General features: G+C 30.6%; 1 protein-coding gene across 3 annotated transcripts in view; it reads left to right on the top strand.

Moving 5' to 3' along the window:
- LOC139513209 (integrin alpha-8-like) overlaps nt 1–21,688 on the top strand; it is a 65,568-nt gene that overhangs the window by 13,689 nt on the left and 30,191 nt on the right. The window contains exons 3-10 of one of the 3 annotated variants that reach the window (XM_071301499.1): nt 867–973; nt 7,041–7,161; nt 13,549–13,628; nt 17,724–17,785; nt 19,312–19,360; nt 19,969–20,055; nt 20,903–20,947; nt 21,546–21,589. In XM_071301499.1, the coding sequence (XP_071157600.1) occupies nt 13,595–13,628; nt 17,724–17,785; nt 19,312–19,360; nt 19,969–20,055; nt 20,903–20,947; nt 21,546–21,589 (321 nt within the window). In that variant the 5' untranslated portion in view covers nt 867–973; nt 7,041–7,161; nt 13,549–13,594. The remainder of the gene's footprint in view (nt 1–866; nt 974–7,040; nt 7,162–13,548; nt 13,629–17,723; nt 17,786–19,311; nt 19,361–19,968; nt 20,056–20,902; nt 20,948–21,545; nt 21,590–21,688) is intronic. The other 2 variants (XM_071301497.1, XM_071301496.1) reach the window with 2 other exon arrangements.

The following is a 21,688-nucleotide window of genomic DNA, read 5'->3' as shown; positions in this document are numbered from 1 at the left end:
TAAAAAAATTAGGAAGAGTTTCCCGATTTTTTTGGGGAAAAAAGATGAATTTATGAAGAATCTGGTGCCATCTCATACTTTCGATTAGACCTGCTGAGTTATTTATTTTCAATACATTGCAAGTCAGATAATTTATTTTCAAACTACCACAGAACAAACCATTTATTTTTGTGATTATCATGGCCAAGTTATTTTTCAAAATCCTACCTTGTTGGTATAAATAAGTTCGATCAATGCAGCAGCTTATTCATTTTCTGGAAACGTAACTTTCCAAAAGTTGCTACGGTTGACCAGGGACTTTCTATACTAACGTTAGTATAGAAAGTCCCTGGGTTGACCTTTATAAACAAATGCACCTTAGAATATTTTTGCTATTAAAATTCAAAATTTAAAATTTCTTGAATTAAATAAAGAAGTTTTATATTCTGAACCCATTTTGGAGATTAATCCCCAACCTGGAAAAGCCAAACAACAGTCCACAAAACGTGTAAAACACTACACAAAAATCTCAAAAAATGAGAAACTCAAATCTAACCTGGATTAAGTATTGAACTAAGTTGCTGCTGAAGGATAAGAGTTTCTCATTGTACTAGGAGTGAGTAACTGTCTTGTTGCTTACATTTTCCATGCCATGTAAACAGATTAAGTCACATTATATATCTTACTGATGAGGAGTGAACACAATTAAATATTGTCCCCCATGAAATTATGTCCACTAGACACTTTCACAGTAAATTGTGTCCATGGACATAATGTTATTATGAAATATTTTTGTGTTGAGACAGTTTTATGCATTAATTTAAGATACCAGGTCAGATCTACAAGACTTTTTAGCATGCGATTGTTGAATATCTCTCTTTTACTAGGAAATGATCAACAGTATAATGGAACAACTTATTTAGACAAAGAAGACAAATCATACCAATGGTTTGGTGCAACAGTAGTTAGTTCTGGTGTAAATGGTCTTGCGTTGGTGAGTATTTTATAAACTGATAGTTTAGTGTGATTTTAAAGTAGTGAGTTCTGGTGTGAATGGTCTGACATTGATGAGAATAGTTTTGGTGTCAATGGTCTGATGATTATCAATATACCATGAGGAAAATTTGTCAAGTTTTCATATAACCTAGTGAAATTTCTTCAAGGTTAAGGATCAAGGATGAGCAATTTCTTATTGTTTCTCAAGATTTCAGCAATGAAATAATATATTTAAATGTGGGAAACATGGGATCTACTGATTTGATATCTACCACCCTACACTTAATGTATATAACTGGCTGTACTTCATGGGAGATTTCCTACAGCTTTGTCATAAACAGTACAGGAAGACCAATCTTTAGCAATATCTATACAGAAGTTTAAAGTTAATAAATAAAATGTATTAATATTGCTTTGATAGTTTGCTAAATTAAAGCTTGAAGCAGATCTAAAACGTTTCTTTTATTCTTTCTGCACTGAAATTTTGATAAAATCTTGACATATTTTGTAAGATCAAGATTTATTGCGCTGTTCATGATCGTTCATGATGTTGCTGTATGATACATATTCTCGGACAAGTACATATACACATACCAATATCAGAGTAAAACTTTTTTTACATTGTTTTATTAGTTTATGTTTTAAATAAATGTCATGAATAAGTATATAATTTGAGAGATCATCTGTCATACATAAGTATAGTAAAATCAGATGTCAAATGACAATGATTTAAAAATTAGCTGATCAAGGTTGAAAAACTTGCTATACACATTCTTGCTATGTGATCTAATTTAAAAACTAAATATTTATATTTCTGCAGGTGTTTGATAAAGGTACATGTATACTTATGAACATTGTTTCTTCTGAATGAATCATTTCCTTGTGTTTATAAATAACTCAATATTACATAAATCAGGTATTTTATGGCAGCTTCAATTACAGATTAATTGCCAAATTTCTCTCCACATAAATGACATTGGTGAATGTGTAGTTATAGTATTTATAAATAAGAGGGGTCTTTGTCTTTGTTGTTGTGTACAGGTTCTCTGTTAGTAAAAGTTTCAAGTTGATTTAGAACTAGAATTTGGCCAGCAGACATGTTCCATATCTGTAAGTCATGTAATGAGTGCATGCAATTCTTTTATTTTAAAAGTTCACACACATAACCGAAGGTACTGACTTAGAAATGTATCATTCACCATGTTTACTAGCTTATGTCTTGGTATAACAGGGTTGGCTTCAGCCATTTTCAAAAGGAGGGGATTCAATTTATATGTCCCCATTCAAATGCATTGATTGTCCCATAAAAAGAGGGTGGGGTTCCAACCACGGAATCCTCACTCCTGGATCTGCCACTGTTTAAACCTTTGGTATTTCAACAACAAAAAATCCTTGGTTTAGACACGGAAATGAGCTTTAGTATGGTAGTACTTGTTTGCTTTGAACTATAGCTTTCATTAGCTGAAATAAAAGAAATAGTGTGCATTCATTATTATTCATGGGATACCAATTTGATATTGTTGGTATAGATATTGGTCACCATGAATTTAAAGTTCAGCTAAGTTTACATTTTCTATAGGGCTATGTACAAATTTTGGCAAAACCATCAAATCAAATATCTAATAAACTACAACTTTTCCTCAATCCATGAAAATTGCTGCCAACCAAAAATAAAGGAATACACTGTAACAATCAAAATTTCCCCTTCATTTTTGATGATCTAATGCCCACATCATATATACAAGTAGAGTCACAAGTGTCCTCTACATGGAATTATTTGAAGACATGCATGTACATTGAGACAGTAAATCATTACTTATATAATTGGTCGTAAAAGTAGATGAGGAAGTGTTTAATTGAGACTTACCACTTTATCCAAAGTACTTTGTACAAAAAGTATTTCTCTTTTTTTTCTAATTTAATGAAAGAATTTGAGGAAGGAAAGCAAATAGTACTGTATTTCTTTGTGTGTCATATAATTCAATAATAAAGAAGGTGGCTATTGATAAAGTGGATATATCTAAAATGGGGCTTCTGATCCAAAAACTGCGCAAAAATTATCATACAATAGAAAGATTGTAACCACACAAATATTTGTTAAGAGGACATTTCCCATATAAATAACCCTGGTCATTCATTGAACAAAATACCAAATAACTAGAAAAATAATCATTATTACTCACTCGGTCAAAAACACCTACTGAAAACTCCATAAAACTCTTTATTTTTTAGGAAAATATCTGGACATATCACAAACATTAAAATTCCCCTTTTCAAAACTTTGCTAAGTATACTCTATACAGGTCTGACAGGTGAAGAAACCAATATAAAAGTACACTAGTGACTGCTAGTTGATGAGTTGGTTGAAATATACCGTATAGACCAATACTAATTTTCATTACTGAATGAATAGATACATTGCAGATAAATGCATTGATGAGACCTGCATGATTGTGTACTCTGGTGGCACCATTAATTGATGTGGGATGTTAAGTACAATGACCTGAACGAGTACCTGTTGTTTATCTGATTATTACTCATTATCTTACTAATCTCAGGTCTGTTGTCCTCCACAACATGTTTTTTGAAGGTGAATAATTCTGGGATTGGAGAGTAAATGAGACATTTTCATATTCTCTTTGTTCATACTTCATGGTTTTCAGTTTTATTTACTGGTGAAATGAGCTAATTCAGAAATATTGTTTTTGTTATAATAGGGTAGTGAAGACCTGGAGTTTGACCATCAATCCCTAATGTACCCATCACCCATGGCAATCTTTTAAAAGTTATAAAACCAAAAAACAAGTTTATAAAACCAACTATAAGTTGCTTATTTTCTTAACTGAACATCAAAACTAATTTTTATGATTACAACTAATGCTGCAGTGAAATACATGTACAAAATAGAAAATGAGAATAATGTAACAGTGTCAGCCAGGTTATAACTTGACTAACTGTGATTAGGAGAAATGCATTCAGAAAAAATAAACGCTGAAGTTTCAATTGTTATCTTCTATTCTACTTTTCTTATTCTTCTATTCTGAGGATGTGTAACCAGTCAATTTAGTGGGAAGATGTGAATTTAAATATAATTTAACGCTGTTTCTAAGCAATAATACTACTGTCTGGCTTTGTGATTCTTTTTATTCCAGGTGAATGTACCCATGGTATTACTCCATCTGTGGTATTTGGTTTATCTCATTTTGCTACATTTATTTTATATACAAGAATGTAAAGGAAAATGAGATGACCCTCAAATTAATACCTTTTATATTGTCAGTTGATGTTATGTGGTGTATTGAGGATTTCCTTTCATTGACCTTCAGGTCAAGGTATTTGTACCAAGTTGTTAACTTGTAATAATAGGAGGTTGAAATGGGGCATGTTAAATGATCTAGTGGGCATCAATGTTAAAGAATTAAAATAATACTTTGTCAAGTAGTACCATATGGGTTGTCATATTGAAGCCGAGTGGAGTATGTTTTATGGTGTTGATACAGTTTCAATCATTTAACTTTTTGTCACAACTTTTTTAATCCTTATTTATTTTTATACGACCGCAAAAATTGAATATTTTATTGGTGACATTGGCGTCGTCCTCTTTGTCATCTGAAGACATTTGGTTTTCACAGTATAACTTTAGTATAAGTAAATAGAAATCTCTACAAGGTTTATAACCATAAAAGAAAGTGTGGGATTGATTTTGGGAGTTTTGGACCCAACAGTTTAGGAATTAGGGGCCAAAAAGGGCCCAAATAAGCATATTTCTTGGTTTTCTCTCAATAACTTTAGTATAAGTAAACAGAAATCTATGAAATTTTAACACAAGGTTTATGACCACAAGAGGAAGGATGGGATTGATTTTGGGAGTTTTGGTCCCAACAGTTTAGGAATTAAGGGCCAAATAAGCATTTTTCTTGTTTTTTTTGCACAATAACTTTAGTATAAGTAAATAGAAATCTATGAAATTTTAATACAAGGTTTATGACCACAAGAGGAAGGTTGGAATTGATTTTGGGAGTTTTGGTCCCAATAGTTTAGGAATTAGGGGCAAAAAGGGTCCAAAATAAAACTTTCTTTGATTTCATCAAAAAACGAATTATTGTGGTTCTTTGATATGCCGAATCTAACCATGCATTTAGTTTCTTAATTTTTGGTCCTGTTTTCAAATTGGTCTTCATTAAGGTCCAAAGGGTCCAGAATATATGGGGTTCTTCAATATGCTGAATCTAACCGTGTATTTAGATTTTTAATATTTGGGCCCGGTTATCAAATTGGTCCAAATTGAGGTCTAAAGGGTCTAAAATTGAACATTATTTGATTTCATCAAAAATTTAATTCTTGGTGTTCTATGATATGCTAAATCTAACCATGTATTTAGATTTTGGAATGGACCATAATAGGTAAATGTCCAATTTAAAATTTTTAAGTCTATTTTAAGTTTAAGTTCTTAGACCACATTCATTTTGTGTCAGAAACCTATGTTGTGTCAACTATTTAATCACAATCCAAATTCAGAGCTGTATCAAGCTTAAATGTTGTGTCCATACTTGCCCCAACTGTTCAGGGTTCGACCTCTGCAGTCGTATAAAGTTGCGTCCTGTGGAGCATCTGGTTTAATCCTGAGTATCCATTTCAATATCTTAAACCAAGAACTTGTACTTGCTTTAGAAAAGTAGAAAAGAGTTTTAAGTTCAATTTTCATAAAATTGAGAAGCACAGTAAATGGGGAATGTGTCAAAGAGACAACAACTGGACCACATAAATGTGCCTGTCTTCACAAACTAATAAGTGGTAGCACATAATATCTGGATGACAATAATCCTAAACAATGACCTTTGAGGTTGCAATACTGGACCACAACCTTATGTCTTTAATTGATTTGTGTTTTCTATAGGTTTTAGGCTATTAAGAATTTGATGGATTTGGACAGTTCTTTGTGAAAACTATAAACAAATGGTTTAAATATATTTTACACAACAAATGATACTGTTCCATTTAGACAGATACACAACAGTGATATGATTGGAAAGGGGATTTTTGTGATAATTTAGATCTTCTTAACAGATGTTTACAAAGATAGTTATCTATTTACATAAGAGTTCCTGGATATTTATAGCACAGGCTAATTATCTTCTGCTGTGCAGGAAGTCCATTAAAATAAGCATCTGTTTTACTTTACTGGTCTACTATAGGATGTCTGATAACCAGATTAGTTGCTGGAAACAACTTATATTCTTTTGCCATCTTATTTTAATCAAATGGCCCATTTTTTCTCCAATCTTGCTAAATAAATGTAATAAATGTAAATGAAATGAAAGTATGGTTAATTAATTGTTTAAAAAAAATTACCGCTGATGAAGCCTTGTAAAGTATGTCTACATTGAAGGAAGTTGTACAAATAGTTAAGCTTTTCTATTGATAATGATGGGTAAAGTGTTGCAATCTTCAACATATAGGGTTAGGTTAACTTACATAAGTGGTAATTAAGTCTCTTTATGTTTTAATCATGGGATTATTCAGAACTTTTAAAAGTTCATTAACTTAGTTTTTAGGAGCAAAGTTTGATGTGTAGTACTGTATCACTGTATATTGTAAACACTTTGTTTAAATAATTTAAGTAATGGCTAGTTTCTGACTACCACATCTTCTTATTTTTCTGTTGGTCAGGCACATGGGAAATAATGCATACTCATAGGCAGATCCAGGAGGGGCCCTCTTTTGTGGAAACAAATTAGTTGAGTATATATAGGGAATCACTAAAGTTATTTGGGATCCAAACACTCTTCCTGTTTTTTCTCAATTAGTGAAATTCTGAAGGGCACATAAAAGAAATGAAAAGAAATATCCGTGCTAGTTATGGTGGCTTTTATGGATAATGAGTTGTTCATTTTGTATGTAGGTCTTTTGAGAAGAGTTGGTAGTAAATGATAAATTCTTACCCACTTGCAATTTGTTTCATCAAAAGCAGTTGGTTAAAATTTCTACCACTCTGAATTTTTTTTGCAATAAAAGTTGTAGAATTTTGCTAGTTACTTATAAATTATGATTGTTTTATTTTCCAGGCCTGTGCACCCAGATATAAATATCATTCAACAGCATTAGACAAAGTAGAACCAGTAGGAACATGTTACTTAGGTCGACCAGGGTCAACATCATTTACAGAATATGCACCCTGTAGAAACTGTAAGTACACCCATCTGTCAAATAGTCTGAGAATAACCATATTACATAAGATATACAATTTGACAGACATATCTCTGTGTTAGGGATACACTGATCATGTTGGTTTCAGTATGGTATTAAAAATGTTCTACTGTGCATCATTAGAAAAATAATTTCTCACACAGATTGGAGACTTACTCCTCTTCTATGTGAAATCTACAATGTTATATGCTTGACATCTAATTCATAGTTGTAAATGGACTTTTAAGCTGCTCCTCTAAAATATGTACAAGAAGTCTGCTGAAGAGGAAAAGTTCTTGAATCTTATAAAATAAATAAATGTTCTTTTATATGCAATTGTCCCTAAGTGGTCATGGCATATAGTACAACCAGTATCCATTATTTGGTTCCTTAAGATTTTATTTCCAGAATGCCTGTCTATTTTAATTTGGTTCATTAGTCACATGTTCAAGCTTACTACTTTCTCAAGAATTCATTTGTAAATGTCAGTTAAATTTGTGCTGTTCTGAGTTATCTAGTTATAGGTTGCAATTTGTAAATACAGCTGTTTCTCAAAACATGCCTCTTTTGGGGAGAAATTGAATATTCATAGAAAATTAATTTTGTTTACATACTGGTTCCCAGTTATGCTCTCTGTGTTCCATATCGCAGAGACAGAACTTGGGAATGTTACCAGTAAATAAACACGTGCATATTGTTTACATTGAAATCTGTGGTATCCTTTCATTCGAGGTAGGGGTAGTTAAGAAATTTAGTGGAAGTTTAAACTCTGAGAAGTTCAGGGCATATAAATGTTGAAAATATGCCGCACAGCCCTATATTTTGACCTTTGAAAAAAATTGTGTGCATATGAACTATCAATACAGTTTTAGCTGTAAAAGGAGTTCCTATGGGAAATTGCATTGTCAATTCAATATTTGAATGTTTTAGATAGACTTTGCATATATTTGAAATGTCAATCTGGAGAAATTTTCCAGCATTGTCAAATGTATTACTTAGAGAGAAAAACTACAGAATTGATTCCTATGAATGGACAAATATGTTTTTTTCTTGCAATGACTATATTTTAATATGAATTTCAACTTACATATACCTACAAAGACATTGTGCTGATGTTGTTCAGGTGAAAACAGATTCATTTTGGTTAAAAACAGAATTTCATGAACTCTTAAATAAGTAAGATGAGGCTTGATAGAAGTCATGTGGTCAGTCCAAAGTCTAACTCAATAGCAAGTGTTCTTTAATAGTTATCCCACAAGGACGCAGTGTGTCAGTGTAAGATCACCCCGATGGCCGGAGGCCAGAGGGTGATCTAACCCTGACACACCAAGTCCGACTGGGATAACTATTTTACTTCCCAGCTGTTTTAGAGTAGACGAAAAAACATTTACAATTCATAAAATATAGTTTAGGACGCCACACAACCATAACAATATAATATATATATTACTATATGATGTATACCCTCTTTGACCCCCAAACACGATGAGTAGATATCAAACAGGGTAAACTCGCCCCACTTGCCAATCGCCCCACACTATATCGCCACTTTATAAGAATATCGTCCCACTCTTGTTTACCGACTTGCCCCACTTTGAAAAAGTGTAAAATCAAATTGAACAATCAGTCTGAAAACTCACTAATTAACGGAAAAGGTTAAAACCCCACTGAATAAAGGTCTGACAACTCGCCCCACTTATAAAAATATCTTGCTTCCTTTAAGTATGTCAAATTACAATTATTTCGTATCCAGTCGTCCTGGTGTAGTGGTAGTGTCGTGGCTTGATATGCTAAAGGTCTTTATAAGTTCGAATCCCAGCATATTCACTGGATTTTTTCTTTGTGAATTTTGATAGATAGTATTTTCCGTATAATTAATTATAAGTTTTATTGTGGATTTGACATTCCCTCCAAAATGTTACAGAACAAAGGAAAGCATGCATAACAAAGAAACTCAAACTGGGGTGATCTGGTAGGGGTGATCCGGCTCAGATCACCTCTGTTAGAACAAAGGAGCTGGGAAGTAAAGCTAGTAATTATAATTCGTAGACAAAACCTGTTATAATTTCTAATGGACAATGGTGGACAATTTGAATATATTAAGTTAATTTATTATTATTCAACACACTGGATATTTTCCAAACTAGCAACAATTTCCAAATAGCTGTCTTGTGTATTACTTTTGTCTCAACTTGACCAGTTGAAATAAGTATTATGTTTCTGGTGGTAGCAACGTTAGCATGTATAAGTTTCTGGTTAGGTTAGTTAATTGGGAACCACTTGTGGTAGGTCAATGACATTTGGTATGCAGTTGTTTTAGCATTTCCATCCAGATAATATGGCCAGTCTCCTCATTATGGTACATTGAATTTGAATGTTTAACATAGTATTACTGTTTTTGTTCTTATCATTCTAGGGTTTCAAATATTCAGTTTTGAGCATCCCTCAGTTGAATACTTATAAAGAAAATCCCTGTAAATATATAAAATTTATAAAGCATTGTTTTTTTCTTCAACAATTAGTCAACATTTGCATTATACATGTACTGTCAGAATTACAAAAAGGCAAGTCTTATCTGTTCTAAACATTTTATGAACTAGGAATAGCTTATTTGTAAAGGATTGGTGTGTTGAAAATAATATCAGGTAGGCCATAGAGGATTGTTCCTGCTATTTTTAGGATAGTTATTTACAACAGATTCACCTGTCATGTAGAAATTAGGATTACAAGAAAAATTAGGGAGGTTGGTTAAACATTTATAATTATGCTTACCATTCATATTATGTGCAGCTCTTTCAACAAATGATAAGAACATAAAAATAAATAAATTGTAAAAATACAAGTATTTAAAAGTTCTTATAATATACTTTTTGTGTAGCTTACAAGTTTAACAAATATATTTGAATTGCATTTTAGTGTGGCTTGAGCTGATTTTAGTTTGATTAGTATGACTGAGTAATTAACACTAGGATTTTCTGACAGTCTCTATAAAGCTAGGGTAATGATTAACTCTGTAATCAGTACACCTATGTGTGTATCTGTTTCACTGTTTAACTTATATGAATGGTGCACAGTGCCCTCTAAGTCTGATGTTCAAGATATTTTGAAAAACAACTTCAAGTCACATGCTCAGAGTTAAGATTTTGTTGGCTTGATCTTTAGAAGACTTTACCTGCAGGAAAGCTTTGTTTTGTCATTTACCAAATAAAAAAAAGAAAATTGTAACACTGGCTATATCATTGCTGAGAGAAACAAACAAAACACTGATTTAATATTGTGAATAGCTGTGTCTTAACTTTGGACTGAAGTGCAGAGTAATGCAAAAGACGCAATTAGATAAATGGTAATATGAAAAAGAAAAAAAAGCGTTAGTATTTCATTATGTAAGATTTTTGAAGCTGTAATCATGTGCTTCAAGCAGAAGTAATCAAGTACCTGTGTTATGATTTATATATTTAGCATATGATGTAAAGTACTTATAATATTATGTAATTATGATTTCAATCCAAATTATCCATACATGTTCAGATGTACTTATGGTAACTACAAGTACAAATGTAAGAAGATTAGAATTGCATTCATTGTAATCTTTCTCGATCTATATAATTTTTGTAAAATGTTTTATCCTGTTGAAAGAACCAGGAAGTAAAATTAGAAGGAGAGAGTCAGATAGACATAAATTACACATACAGGGCTTGGGCCTTTTCAATAACATCAAATTTGCTGTCAATTGTCTAATCTAAAACAATAATTGAGATTCAACAAAATTTCAGTAGGTCCAAAGAAAATGTATTCAAGGAATCGTTTTTCTTGATATGGACTTCGTAAAAAAGAACAATCACAAAAGTCGATCAAAACATGGGCCTCAATTATTTTTTGGGTATAAAATGAAGTGAACTCTGTTAATCTTTCTTCTGAATGTTTTATTCTTCTAAATAATGTGAACTAAAACTGGTTTAACTACTTGAATTTATTTCCCACAAATATGCATTTGAATTCATCTGTGTTGCAATTATACAATCTGTCTTTGTAAAAAAATTAAAAGTAATTCTTACTGGACATAAGCTGACATGAATAAGACTTGTCTCACTTGAATATGTTTTGGTTCTTTACAGCAAGAAAATATATATATCTTAGAATTATGAAACTTGTCAGAAGTGTTGTGTTTGATTTTTTGTTTTCAACCTGCAGCTGTGGCTAACTTATAGTTATTAGGTGAAGCTTCCTGCAGTAACAGCACATTTTGATCCTAGATTCTAAATGTGTCATCTTCTACGTTCCTGTTGAAGTTAGAAGTCATCCAGCTGGTAGCTAGACTGTGCAGGTTTTTTTTATTGTGTTTAAAACAAATGGTCTTGATTGGCAAAAGGGTATTCTGAAGTTAATCGCCCTGATATGTTCAGCTGATTTGATAAGTGTTTTCCTGTTTTGGTATTCTTCTTATCAAGTAAATCAGTAAAAGAATTAAAAAAAGCATTAAAAAAGTAATCAAGTAAAATTCAAAATCTAACTGATTTCTGTTTAAGAATATTCTTGATCCTTCTAGTAATCTAGTACAATCCAGAATCCTTCTAGTACATATGTACAAATACGGACATTCCAATTTCTACTGGTAGATGTTAATATCCTAATTTGAAATGTAACATAGATTTATGGTTTCACCAATATTAGTTCATGCACAAAGACTGCATTCACATAGAATAACAAGCCATATTTTGTAAAATTGACAACTACTAAATAATATGGAGCGAAAAATTCTATAGCAGCTAAAAAACTAGTTGTATAGTTCTGAAAGATGTTACATTGTGCCATATGATACAAAATGTACAGCCTTTACTTACAGTATTGCGCTAGGTCTGGAACACACATGATAGAGAAAAATGTAAAAATAGCACTTTGTAAAAGTTAATTATTTGCATTTCTCACAGTGACCTGCAAATAATTATAGTGTGAACTAGGAAAGTAGAATTCTTAGTATGTTGATTGTGTGATGCTGTTTATCCTGCTTGTGATTTTAGCTTTGCTGTTTCAGTTGTTTTGCTTATAGCTAGGATTGCACATTTTTGTGATGCAATGACTTAGTTTTTGACAAATGCAGGTCAGAAAAGTTGAATATGAAACCTTTATAATTTGCCTTTGATTTAAGATTGTTCAGTATCTTACATTTACAAGGACAATTTAGGGGATGAGAAATTATAACGTCTCAGAAGTCTCAGAAAGCAAATAAAGAGAATATGAACATGTATTGGTATAGCAATTATATATTTTCCCTTTATATTAATAATACAGATATAGTGAGTAGCCACCAATATGTTTAACTGAACCACATAAAGCTAGGTATTATTTTAGAGAGCATATATTGTTGTGGATCATTTGTAGAACTTTTATTATTTTGTTTATACAAGAGAAAATTTCATGAAAATCAAGTAAGTTTGATAATTATGCAAAGAGATATATAGACAATGCTCAAATGGTTTAGTAAACATTTGAAGTGGCTTCTCACTACCTGCTAATGATTGGTTATAGGGTCCAGGATATAGTATTATTACACAGCTTTATATAATTGCTTAAAATTTATGGTGAAGGAAGTTATATTGATGAGTACATGAGACCTTGAAATGAATGTTAATGACATACATAATATTACTGACATTAAAAATGTTTATTTTATTAATTTATTTCAATAGTCATATTTTATGTGTGTGCAATAAGAATATTGATGATTGTTTTATTTGCAAATCATCTTTGCTTTTAAAGGAGGACAAACTTTAAAACCAACAGCTGAGCAAATTCTGATCTATAAAAGATAATTAGAATGTTAATTTTTTTAATTTTGTTTGTGAGATGCATTTTACTAACTTTGTTACAAACTTTATTAAATGACAAAGCACTTTTTTGCACATTAACAAAGAAACATTAACTGAATTTGAAATGTTCTCATATGAATCTTTAGCCAAAAAGCACTGAACTATGCCTACTGTAACAGGTATCTGTTGATCTAAGTGGCATTGCAAACCTCTGAAATTAAAGCAGAATCTCATAACTGTAGTAATGGCCTGGTTATATCTTTGTGCTGATTTTGAAATTTAATGGATTATATATCTTTATCTTCTTCTAATTTTGTAGACTATTTTCTATGTTTTTTTTTAATTAATTATCACAACTTTGCATCACAGGAAAAACTTCCATTAATAATTTAACATAACCTCTGTTACTTAAACACAGAATATTTAACAAGAATTAACTGAAATCTTGGACTTACATAAAATGCTTACACCCTTGGCAGTTACATTGCTTACCAAAAAACACCTTGTGAGATTAGTGCCTGTTGGAATGCTCTTTGTTAAACAGGGAACCAGCGTTGTACATGCTTTATTTTGTTTGTAGCTGTGGATACTCGAAATGATATTGACCAACATCATAAACATGGTAAATGTACAGCGGGTTTCTCTGCTTCCATTACGTCAGTAAGTTTATTGTTGTTATAATGCCCAGTATTCATACAAACATTATTTAGTACGGTGTTCTTTGAATAATTATAATTTGAATTCAAGCATAAACTTGAATCGTCATGCACAGAGACATTTGAGGAAAGGAAAGATTTTAATTCTTACAGAAATTCAGTTTTTTTTGTCCAGATACATATTTATATTTCATAATATTTTCTCAAATACTTTAACATGAAACTTTTTGATGTTGGCCTTCAAGGTGTCCATAAAAAAACAACACATCAAGCATTCTTTGATATTCAGGTGTATCCATATTCTGCAGAAATTTTTGAAACATTGATGAAAATTATCTTAAACTGATATACATGATATATGATCTGTTTATCACATATTTAATATGTCTTTTTAAAAACTGCCCCCATTAATATCACACATTTATAACTAACTACTTTAACACAAAATAAAATGAGTAATAAATAAAAGTCATAACAAATAACTATATATTATCAAGAAGTATATTATTAAAATATCCAAGTCTAATGAAAACTCCATTTAGTGCATGTGCATGTTGCTTGATTGTGCATCTTGATTGTGCATCTTGAGTTTGATCATAACATTCAGCATGATATCTTTGATTTGTTGAGTTGACAGGAAAAGCACTTGCTTAAAAATACTGAGTATAAAGAAAAAACATTAATATTGATTCAATCATTAAGGATATCTGTTGCTTTTTTAAGCTTGTATTGTTGAAGGGATTAATACACACAGTCTGTGGGATTTGTTAGCATTCTTTGGTTAGTGTATGTTAAACATTCACTTTTTGTTATAGTTAATACGAATATTCATTAAAATTGTCTTGGACTATGACATTGTATCTTGCTTTTAATGTTTAACTGAAGGATGCAATTTTGTTAATATCTACAATTATAAATGATATCAGATATTTACAAACACCACAGTTCTTCTAAATAGTGTGTTTAAAAGTTATATTCGATTACAATTACCAGAAAAAACATAAAGTTATCCTAAATGTGATGGTGGGTGATTTCGCAAGGATTGATTCATCCATCTTGATACATTGGTTTATCTTTAATCAAGTTATCATTAAAAAATGATGATCAAAACCTAGGAAAGGAGAATAATTTTACATATCTATACCATAGAAAATATATTTATGATCAGGTTTGATGAAAAATGAGTCAGATTTCTGCACATCAACTAAACATGTAGGCCTACAGTTCTTGGGTTACTTCAATCTGAAATCTACTCTCATAAAATGCAAGTATGATAAACTCATTGAGTTAAAGGATAATTAATTAAGTCCACCTGTTGTTTGAGGTAGAGGCTGTTTGTCTTGCCCAATTATCTCATTACTGAAGGCGATAATGATCATATGACTGAAAGGATATGTGTTTATATATATCAAAGACACAACATTGCAACAATGAAATACATGTAGTTCTTCAGTGATAAAATGGCCATGCAATTTGAAACAAAAAGCATTTTCCATAAAATAAGTGTTCCTCCTTTCATGTTATAAGTTTATGGTGTAAAGAATCATAAACCAAATATATGTATGGATTTGTCAGTTAATCAGTAACCTTATCTATCAAGCTGTCATAGTTCTCTATGCTTCAGTGATTGGTATTTAGCAGTTTGCATGTTATATGAAGTTAAGGTCATAACTCATTTACCAAAGTTTACAGATTACTTTATAGAGATTTTTATTGGATTAAGTTACAAGATTGATTAGCCAGCTTTCTATGGTATAGATTTATTTTCTTCCAAACATTGATCTTTTCCGTTGCTGGACATAAAACATGTTGGGAAAATGATTCTTTAAAGTAATTGGCTCCTTTATTTATCTTTTTATGTCCCATTTAATATTAATTATCTGTTATTTTATTGAAAATTTACAATACATTCTCAATATGGTCAAGGCAGTTAGGTATAAAGATACAAGAGATGATATGTTTTCGTAAAATGTTTCTTCTGATGGACCTCACTGAACCATATTGTAATGTGAAAATAAAAATTACATATTTTGTAATTATATTTAAACCACTGCTCCATAGGAGGGTTTATACTGGTTTACATCTCTCCCTCCATTAGCCTATGGAAGGAACATTAGAATTGTACCTGTACTTGCATTGACTTTAGTTGTTGGTTTCAACATGTGTCTGTTTTTTTCCAATTGTGTTTTGTGACTGAATTTGATATAATTTCAACAAGTGTCTGAAAGAAATTAGCAAATTATTTTTGATTCAATTATGCATAGATAATAGTATTGCATATATCAGATATTTATGAATAGAAACAAATATATTTGGGTATAAACAGCCAGATTCATAATTTTGAGGAGACTTATTTTATCATCACAAAGAAGTGAGTAATTTTAGAAAATAATTTATATTAGAATTGACATTTATAGATGATGAATGTCATATTTATGAACTTTGATATTGCTGTGCTGAATGACAATAGTTTTTATAAGAATAATTATAAATTAATCAAATTTTAGATTTGTTGTCTGTGTATTGTTTATATGTTGTGTCCTTTGTATATATCCGTATCTTCTTGTCTTATAAAAATGATATATATATATATATATAATAGTTGTGTTATGTTGTTTTTGTACCAGTGTTTTGGACATGTTTTTTTTTTTAAAGTGTTAACATATTGGAAGTTTGTTTTTTTAAAGTGTTAACATATTGGAAAAGTGAGTAACCTCCTTTTACATAGTTTTAGGAAAGGGAAATAATTGTGACAAAGGTAATATTTTATTTGAATGACTTTATTGTCTCCCTTTGGCACATCAATTTTTCTTCTTCTTCAGCTTTGTAAAGGGAGGTAACTCAAATATATTTCCACATACAAATAATGATAATAATAGATCAGTGACATATAGCATGAATATAGTTGACGAATAGTTATGATATAATGATGAGTCAATTTGATATCGTGCATGGCACTGAAAGTAGATTCAGAACCTATCAAATGAACAGCTACATGCAGCTACAGATTAAGTTTATTGCATATATAGGCAAATTATATTTAGTGTCAAAAATTTGAAAGTATAAAGGACTAAGATTAGAAGCTTTTATCAGTATATAATCAGGCTCTCTGATTGCTACAGGCTGCCATTCTATGCACTTTATACAGAGCTCTAAGAGAGGCACATTTTGTCTATTTCACAACTGGTCATTAAGGGGCTGTTTAGATGTGATTTTCAATTCTAAAGCAGTTTTGTTTTTCTATATAATTTTCAGCCATTTAAATTCATCACAAAGCTAAATGTTCCTGCCATAAGTAACTTATCTTGGTTTTTTCCCCTCAATTATGAGAAACATTTTGAATTATATGGACATCGTTGTGATGTTGGTTTACCAAAAACAAATTTTGAAATTAAATGACAAAATGTGCTTAATTTCTTTTACAGTGACTTTACATTCGATCAACTTTGATATCTTATGGCAGTATATATATATTCTTTCTAAGTTTTCTTACAAATTTTTCTGTATTTATTTATTCTATACTTGTAAAGTCACTGACCAGTAATACTTGTGTTGTTCATGTGTAAACCAGAAAGTACATTAGGTACATAACAAAATAGAATAGTCTGAAGTGAAGGTACAATCTTAATCTTGAAAAAAGGAAAAAGTCGGAGATAATGTATGGCCACTTATAATAAAACAATAAAGATACATCCTTCCCCCTTTCTGTCAACATGACAGTCATGTGGCACATAAACGTCTATTTTACTGTATTTTTCAGCTAGGATAATAAAGCCCTTACTTTGTGTTGATTGCCATATTTCTTGTTTCTAAGAAAATCTTTTCAACCTTCTGTCTTATTGAATAATTTATTTTTTATCCTAAAAGTATTAATGTTTTCCTTATCATTCTTGAACATATTTGTCCTTCACAATTTTCCTAAATTTTCACCAAAAAATATCACACCTTTTATATGAGTTTTTACACATCCCAAGATATTTTCCATATATTTTTGAGTTTAACCTTATGACCTGAGAATGCACTTTCTGGTTTGTGTTGTCTATACATTATATCCATAGATAGAACGTTAGTATAGACAGAATGCTCCTTCTTGTTTCAGCTAATTGGGGTTTTCATAGACAAGGATTTTGTCAAGCAGGATTCAGTGCTACCTTAGCAAATGTGAGTTAAAGACTTTCACCAATATATGTTTTATGTGGTAAAGGGTTAATCTTCGGAAAATATGGTAGAGTATTCTTGTTCATACCTCTGATGAGGCATTTATTGAATTCATTCATCAAATGGTTTTACTTCATAATGAAAATAATTGAAATTACAGAAAAATGAAGACATGTCCTACAGTTTTAAGATATGACAGAAAGGAGAAATTTCAATAAGAGCCATATGTGGCCCGATTATTAAGTTCAATGCTTCAAGATAAAAACTCTCTATGTTTCCAGTCCTTAAAAATCAAAGAAATTTAACATTTTTCATTGAATTTTCATTGAAAATCAAAATAAGTGTCGTCATGTATAAAATGCTAGTATGTGTATTTTAACAAAAAGACATATTTCCTTTCTATTCATTGTTTGGCTTTATTACTATTTTGATCTGAGCGTAACTGATGAGTCTTGTGTAGACGAAACGCGCGTCTGGCGTATAAAATTATAATCCAGGTACCTTTGATAACTACATACTCCTTTGTATTAAGTTTTGAGATCTAGCTGCAAAAGTAATTTACTTATATTGTTTGGTGAGATGTTTAGATTCTATGTACGTATATGATAGAGCTAATAAAAAGTAAAGAATACAGACCATTTTCTGTTTCAATTATGTGACTGAACTGTATATGGTTCATCTAAATCACAATATGCAAAAATAAAAAAAGAAAACATAAGTGTACTTGAATTTTGTAAACTGATTCCTTCATGAATTGCACATGTACACATTAGACAAAAAAAATTTCACCATGTTATCTAAAACAGAAGTAAATATTTTGACTTGCTTTTAGTTCAATGAAAGAAAATTAGGCAAATAACTTGTTTTTTGTAAGATCTTAGATAGTGAAGTTCAAAAGTTATCCTTATCTACTCACGACTTACATTTGAACAGAAAACACATGATATAAACGCCTAGTACTTTAAGGACATGAAAACTGAATTCAAATTTCTGTCATATCTTAAAATTGAAAAAAGTGATGTTTTGAACACTTTCCTTTTTCATTGTATTGAATAAATTAAAAGTTGATTAATAAAAATTAACTCCCCTTTCTTTATGTGGATAATAATTATATTTAGTTGCTGAAAGATTTGTTTTTTTCTCATGATTTTTGGTTTGAGATAAACATATTCAGAACTAATACTGTAATAATGTAAACCAACTAATATTCGCAACTTTCGGGAATAAGAAAATAAGTTGGTGCAAGGATCTTGGATTTTATTTAACTACATCAAGCTAATTTGAAAATGGTCAAATTAAATCTCTGGGAAATGGGCTTGTTAGGACTAAACATGAAATAAAATATTAGCGAAAACAAGTTTACATTAGATATTATTATATTTTATTACTTTTTGATCATTATATTTTGTGTATAATGTGCTATTTTTATGACTTAATGAAGATATTTTTACAGACTTGCAATATACATAATATTTCCTATTTTCTTCATTATATTACTTGAATAATGAAATGTGATTGGCTACTTGTAGAATGGCAACAGGTTGTTGATTGGTGCTCCAGGGGCCTTTTACTGGCAAGGTCAGTATAGATCACAGTGATATTGTTGGCTTTTTTCAAAACTACCTCTACCCTTTTTTATTGGGAAAATATGCATCATTTTTATCAAATTTGGAAATTTATAATAAACCATGAATTTGACTGGAACTTCAATTTGCAGACCCCCTTTTAAGAGGTAAACCTTCATTTGAAACAAGACCTCTTATTATCAGTGATGATAAATAAATAGACCCTCATAAATCTAAACATATATAGCCCTTTTATGCATGAAAAATGTTTCAATGAGTCTTTTTCAGTTCGATTCATGCACAATTACTACTGAGACTGCACTGTTTGGGAAAAAAGTTGTCTATTTGGGAATAATTTTCAGCCATTTTTTTTTCAAATTGGGATTCTTCTCCAGGGGAAAAACCTTTATTCTCCAGTAATTTAAGGCAAACAATATCACTGGATAATCATCCTAATTTATTAAAAAAAAAAAAAAATCCAGACCTTTTTTCAACCACATTAATATGTGTAAACAAAATTATACAGAAATTGGAAATTTCCTTTGTAGAAAATCAATCTTAATTTTAAATCTTTCATTATAGTTATAGTGCTTGTATAACAATATTTGGTGTGTATTACAGGGCAAGTGTATAATGTGTACTTAGATAAAGGAAACCAAGCTGTATCTACCAAAGAAGGTGGAATGTTATATGATGATTCCTATAGGGGTAAGGATAATAATGAACCTACACAAGGGAGATAACTTAGCTTTATGCAATATTTGATGCAGATCATAAGATGTCAACATCAATTACTTTTCGGAGTCAGAATTGTCTTTGTTCAGGCAGTGACAAGAGGAATAAGCTTGTTATAAAAAATACAGCAACTCTTTTCTCAAAAAAACTTACAAATAAAACTACTTGTTAGTCATTTACATTTCATTATATCTTACGATCAATTGTCATGGTTAGATTTTTTTGTGAAAAGAGACGTTGATATGTTACAATATGTGAGGGAAGCTGCAGAATAATGTTTATGAAATTAAAAAAAAAACACCTTCACATGAAGGTGTTATTACCTGATAGAAATTTATTCTGATTAACATTTATGATGTGTCACTGTTGCTGTACATGCATGACATGATGGAGGGTTTACACAGTGTAGAGAAATTTATATTACACATAAGTCTAGTGGGATGATCTCAATAGCTTTCAAACTGTTTATTTTAAATGATTGATATCTTTTCTTAAATAATGACTAGCATTTTATTGAAATTATGTGATATAATGACTGATATCTTCACTTCTATTACTACTGATATGACTTTAAATTCAATTAAGCCCAAATAAGTTTGATGTTTAACAGTACATGTATCTGTATTCTTTAGCTTTGTCCAAATATTTTTCAAATTATGTAAGATGTAATGGTAAATGTATTATTTTAAGTTTGATGTATTGCCTTGAACATGCATGAAATATTTGCCACTAGACATTAAGCAACCAGCAATCAATAATTTAGATGTAAACCTAGAAATTTGATTAATAAAACAGCTAATCATTTTTTGTATACTTTTAGGATATTCTTCTGCTGTGGGGAATTTTAATGAAGATGCTGACCAGGGTAAGTCAATCGAATTAACCTTTACTTTTCAATAACAATAACAATATACTTTATTTGGAAACACTCATACACATAATTACATGTGCAACATAATTTTAATTGGTTTCAGCAATCTTGGAAAAAACCTGAAAAAAAAAATTAAAAATAGATAACTGGAATTTCTCAAATTCAAGACTATAAGTGGCTTTTCTTGAAATTCAGATCATTTAGCATTATATGTAAAAAAAATAATAAGATGTTTAATTGCCAATGAGACAACGCTCTACAAGAGACCAAATGGACACGATAATTAACAACTATAGGTCATGGTACAGCCTTCTGATTTAGGGATAGGCACATACAGAATGTAGCAGGGTTATACTAATTTGAAGGCACCAACCCCCTCTTACCAGGAACAGTTTTGTAACAGTACAACATAAGAACAAACTATAAATAAAACAGTTGAAAAAGGTTTATCTCATCAGATAGAAACAAAATAGAATAAATCTGACAAAAAAAACCAGGATGGACTTGGACAGGTACATAACAACACTAAGAACAGGTCTGAGAGTATAATATAACTGTTGAAGTATCAACAACAATTTGCTTTTTGTTTCAGAATATATTGTTGGAGTGCCTAGAGCAGAACTTCTACGAGGACAGGTAATTATGTAATGAATGTCATCTTCAGCTTTATTTTAGTTCATGGACCACAATCACAAAATGTTTTGATTATTAAAATTTTGTGAAAACTGATATAAG

The sequence above is a fragment of the Mytilus edulis genome, chromosome 2 (assembly GCF_963676685.1).
Source record: "Mytilus edulis chromosome 2, xbMytEdul2.2, whole genome shotgun sequence".
In the NCBI taxonomy this organism is placed as follows: Eukaryota; Metazoa; Mollusca; class Bivalvia; order Mytilida; family Mytilidae; genus Mytilus; species Mytilus edulis.
The sequence above is the reverse complement of the archived record's forward strand: the minus strand, read 5'-3'. Positions and strand labels throughout refer to the sequence as shown.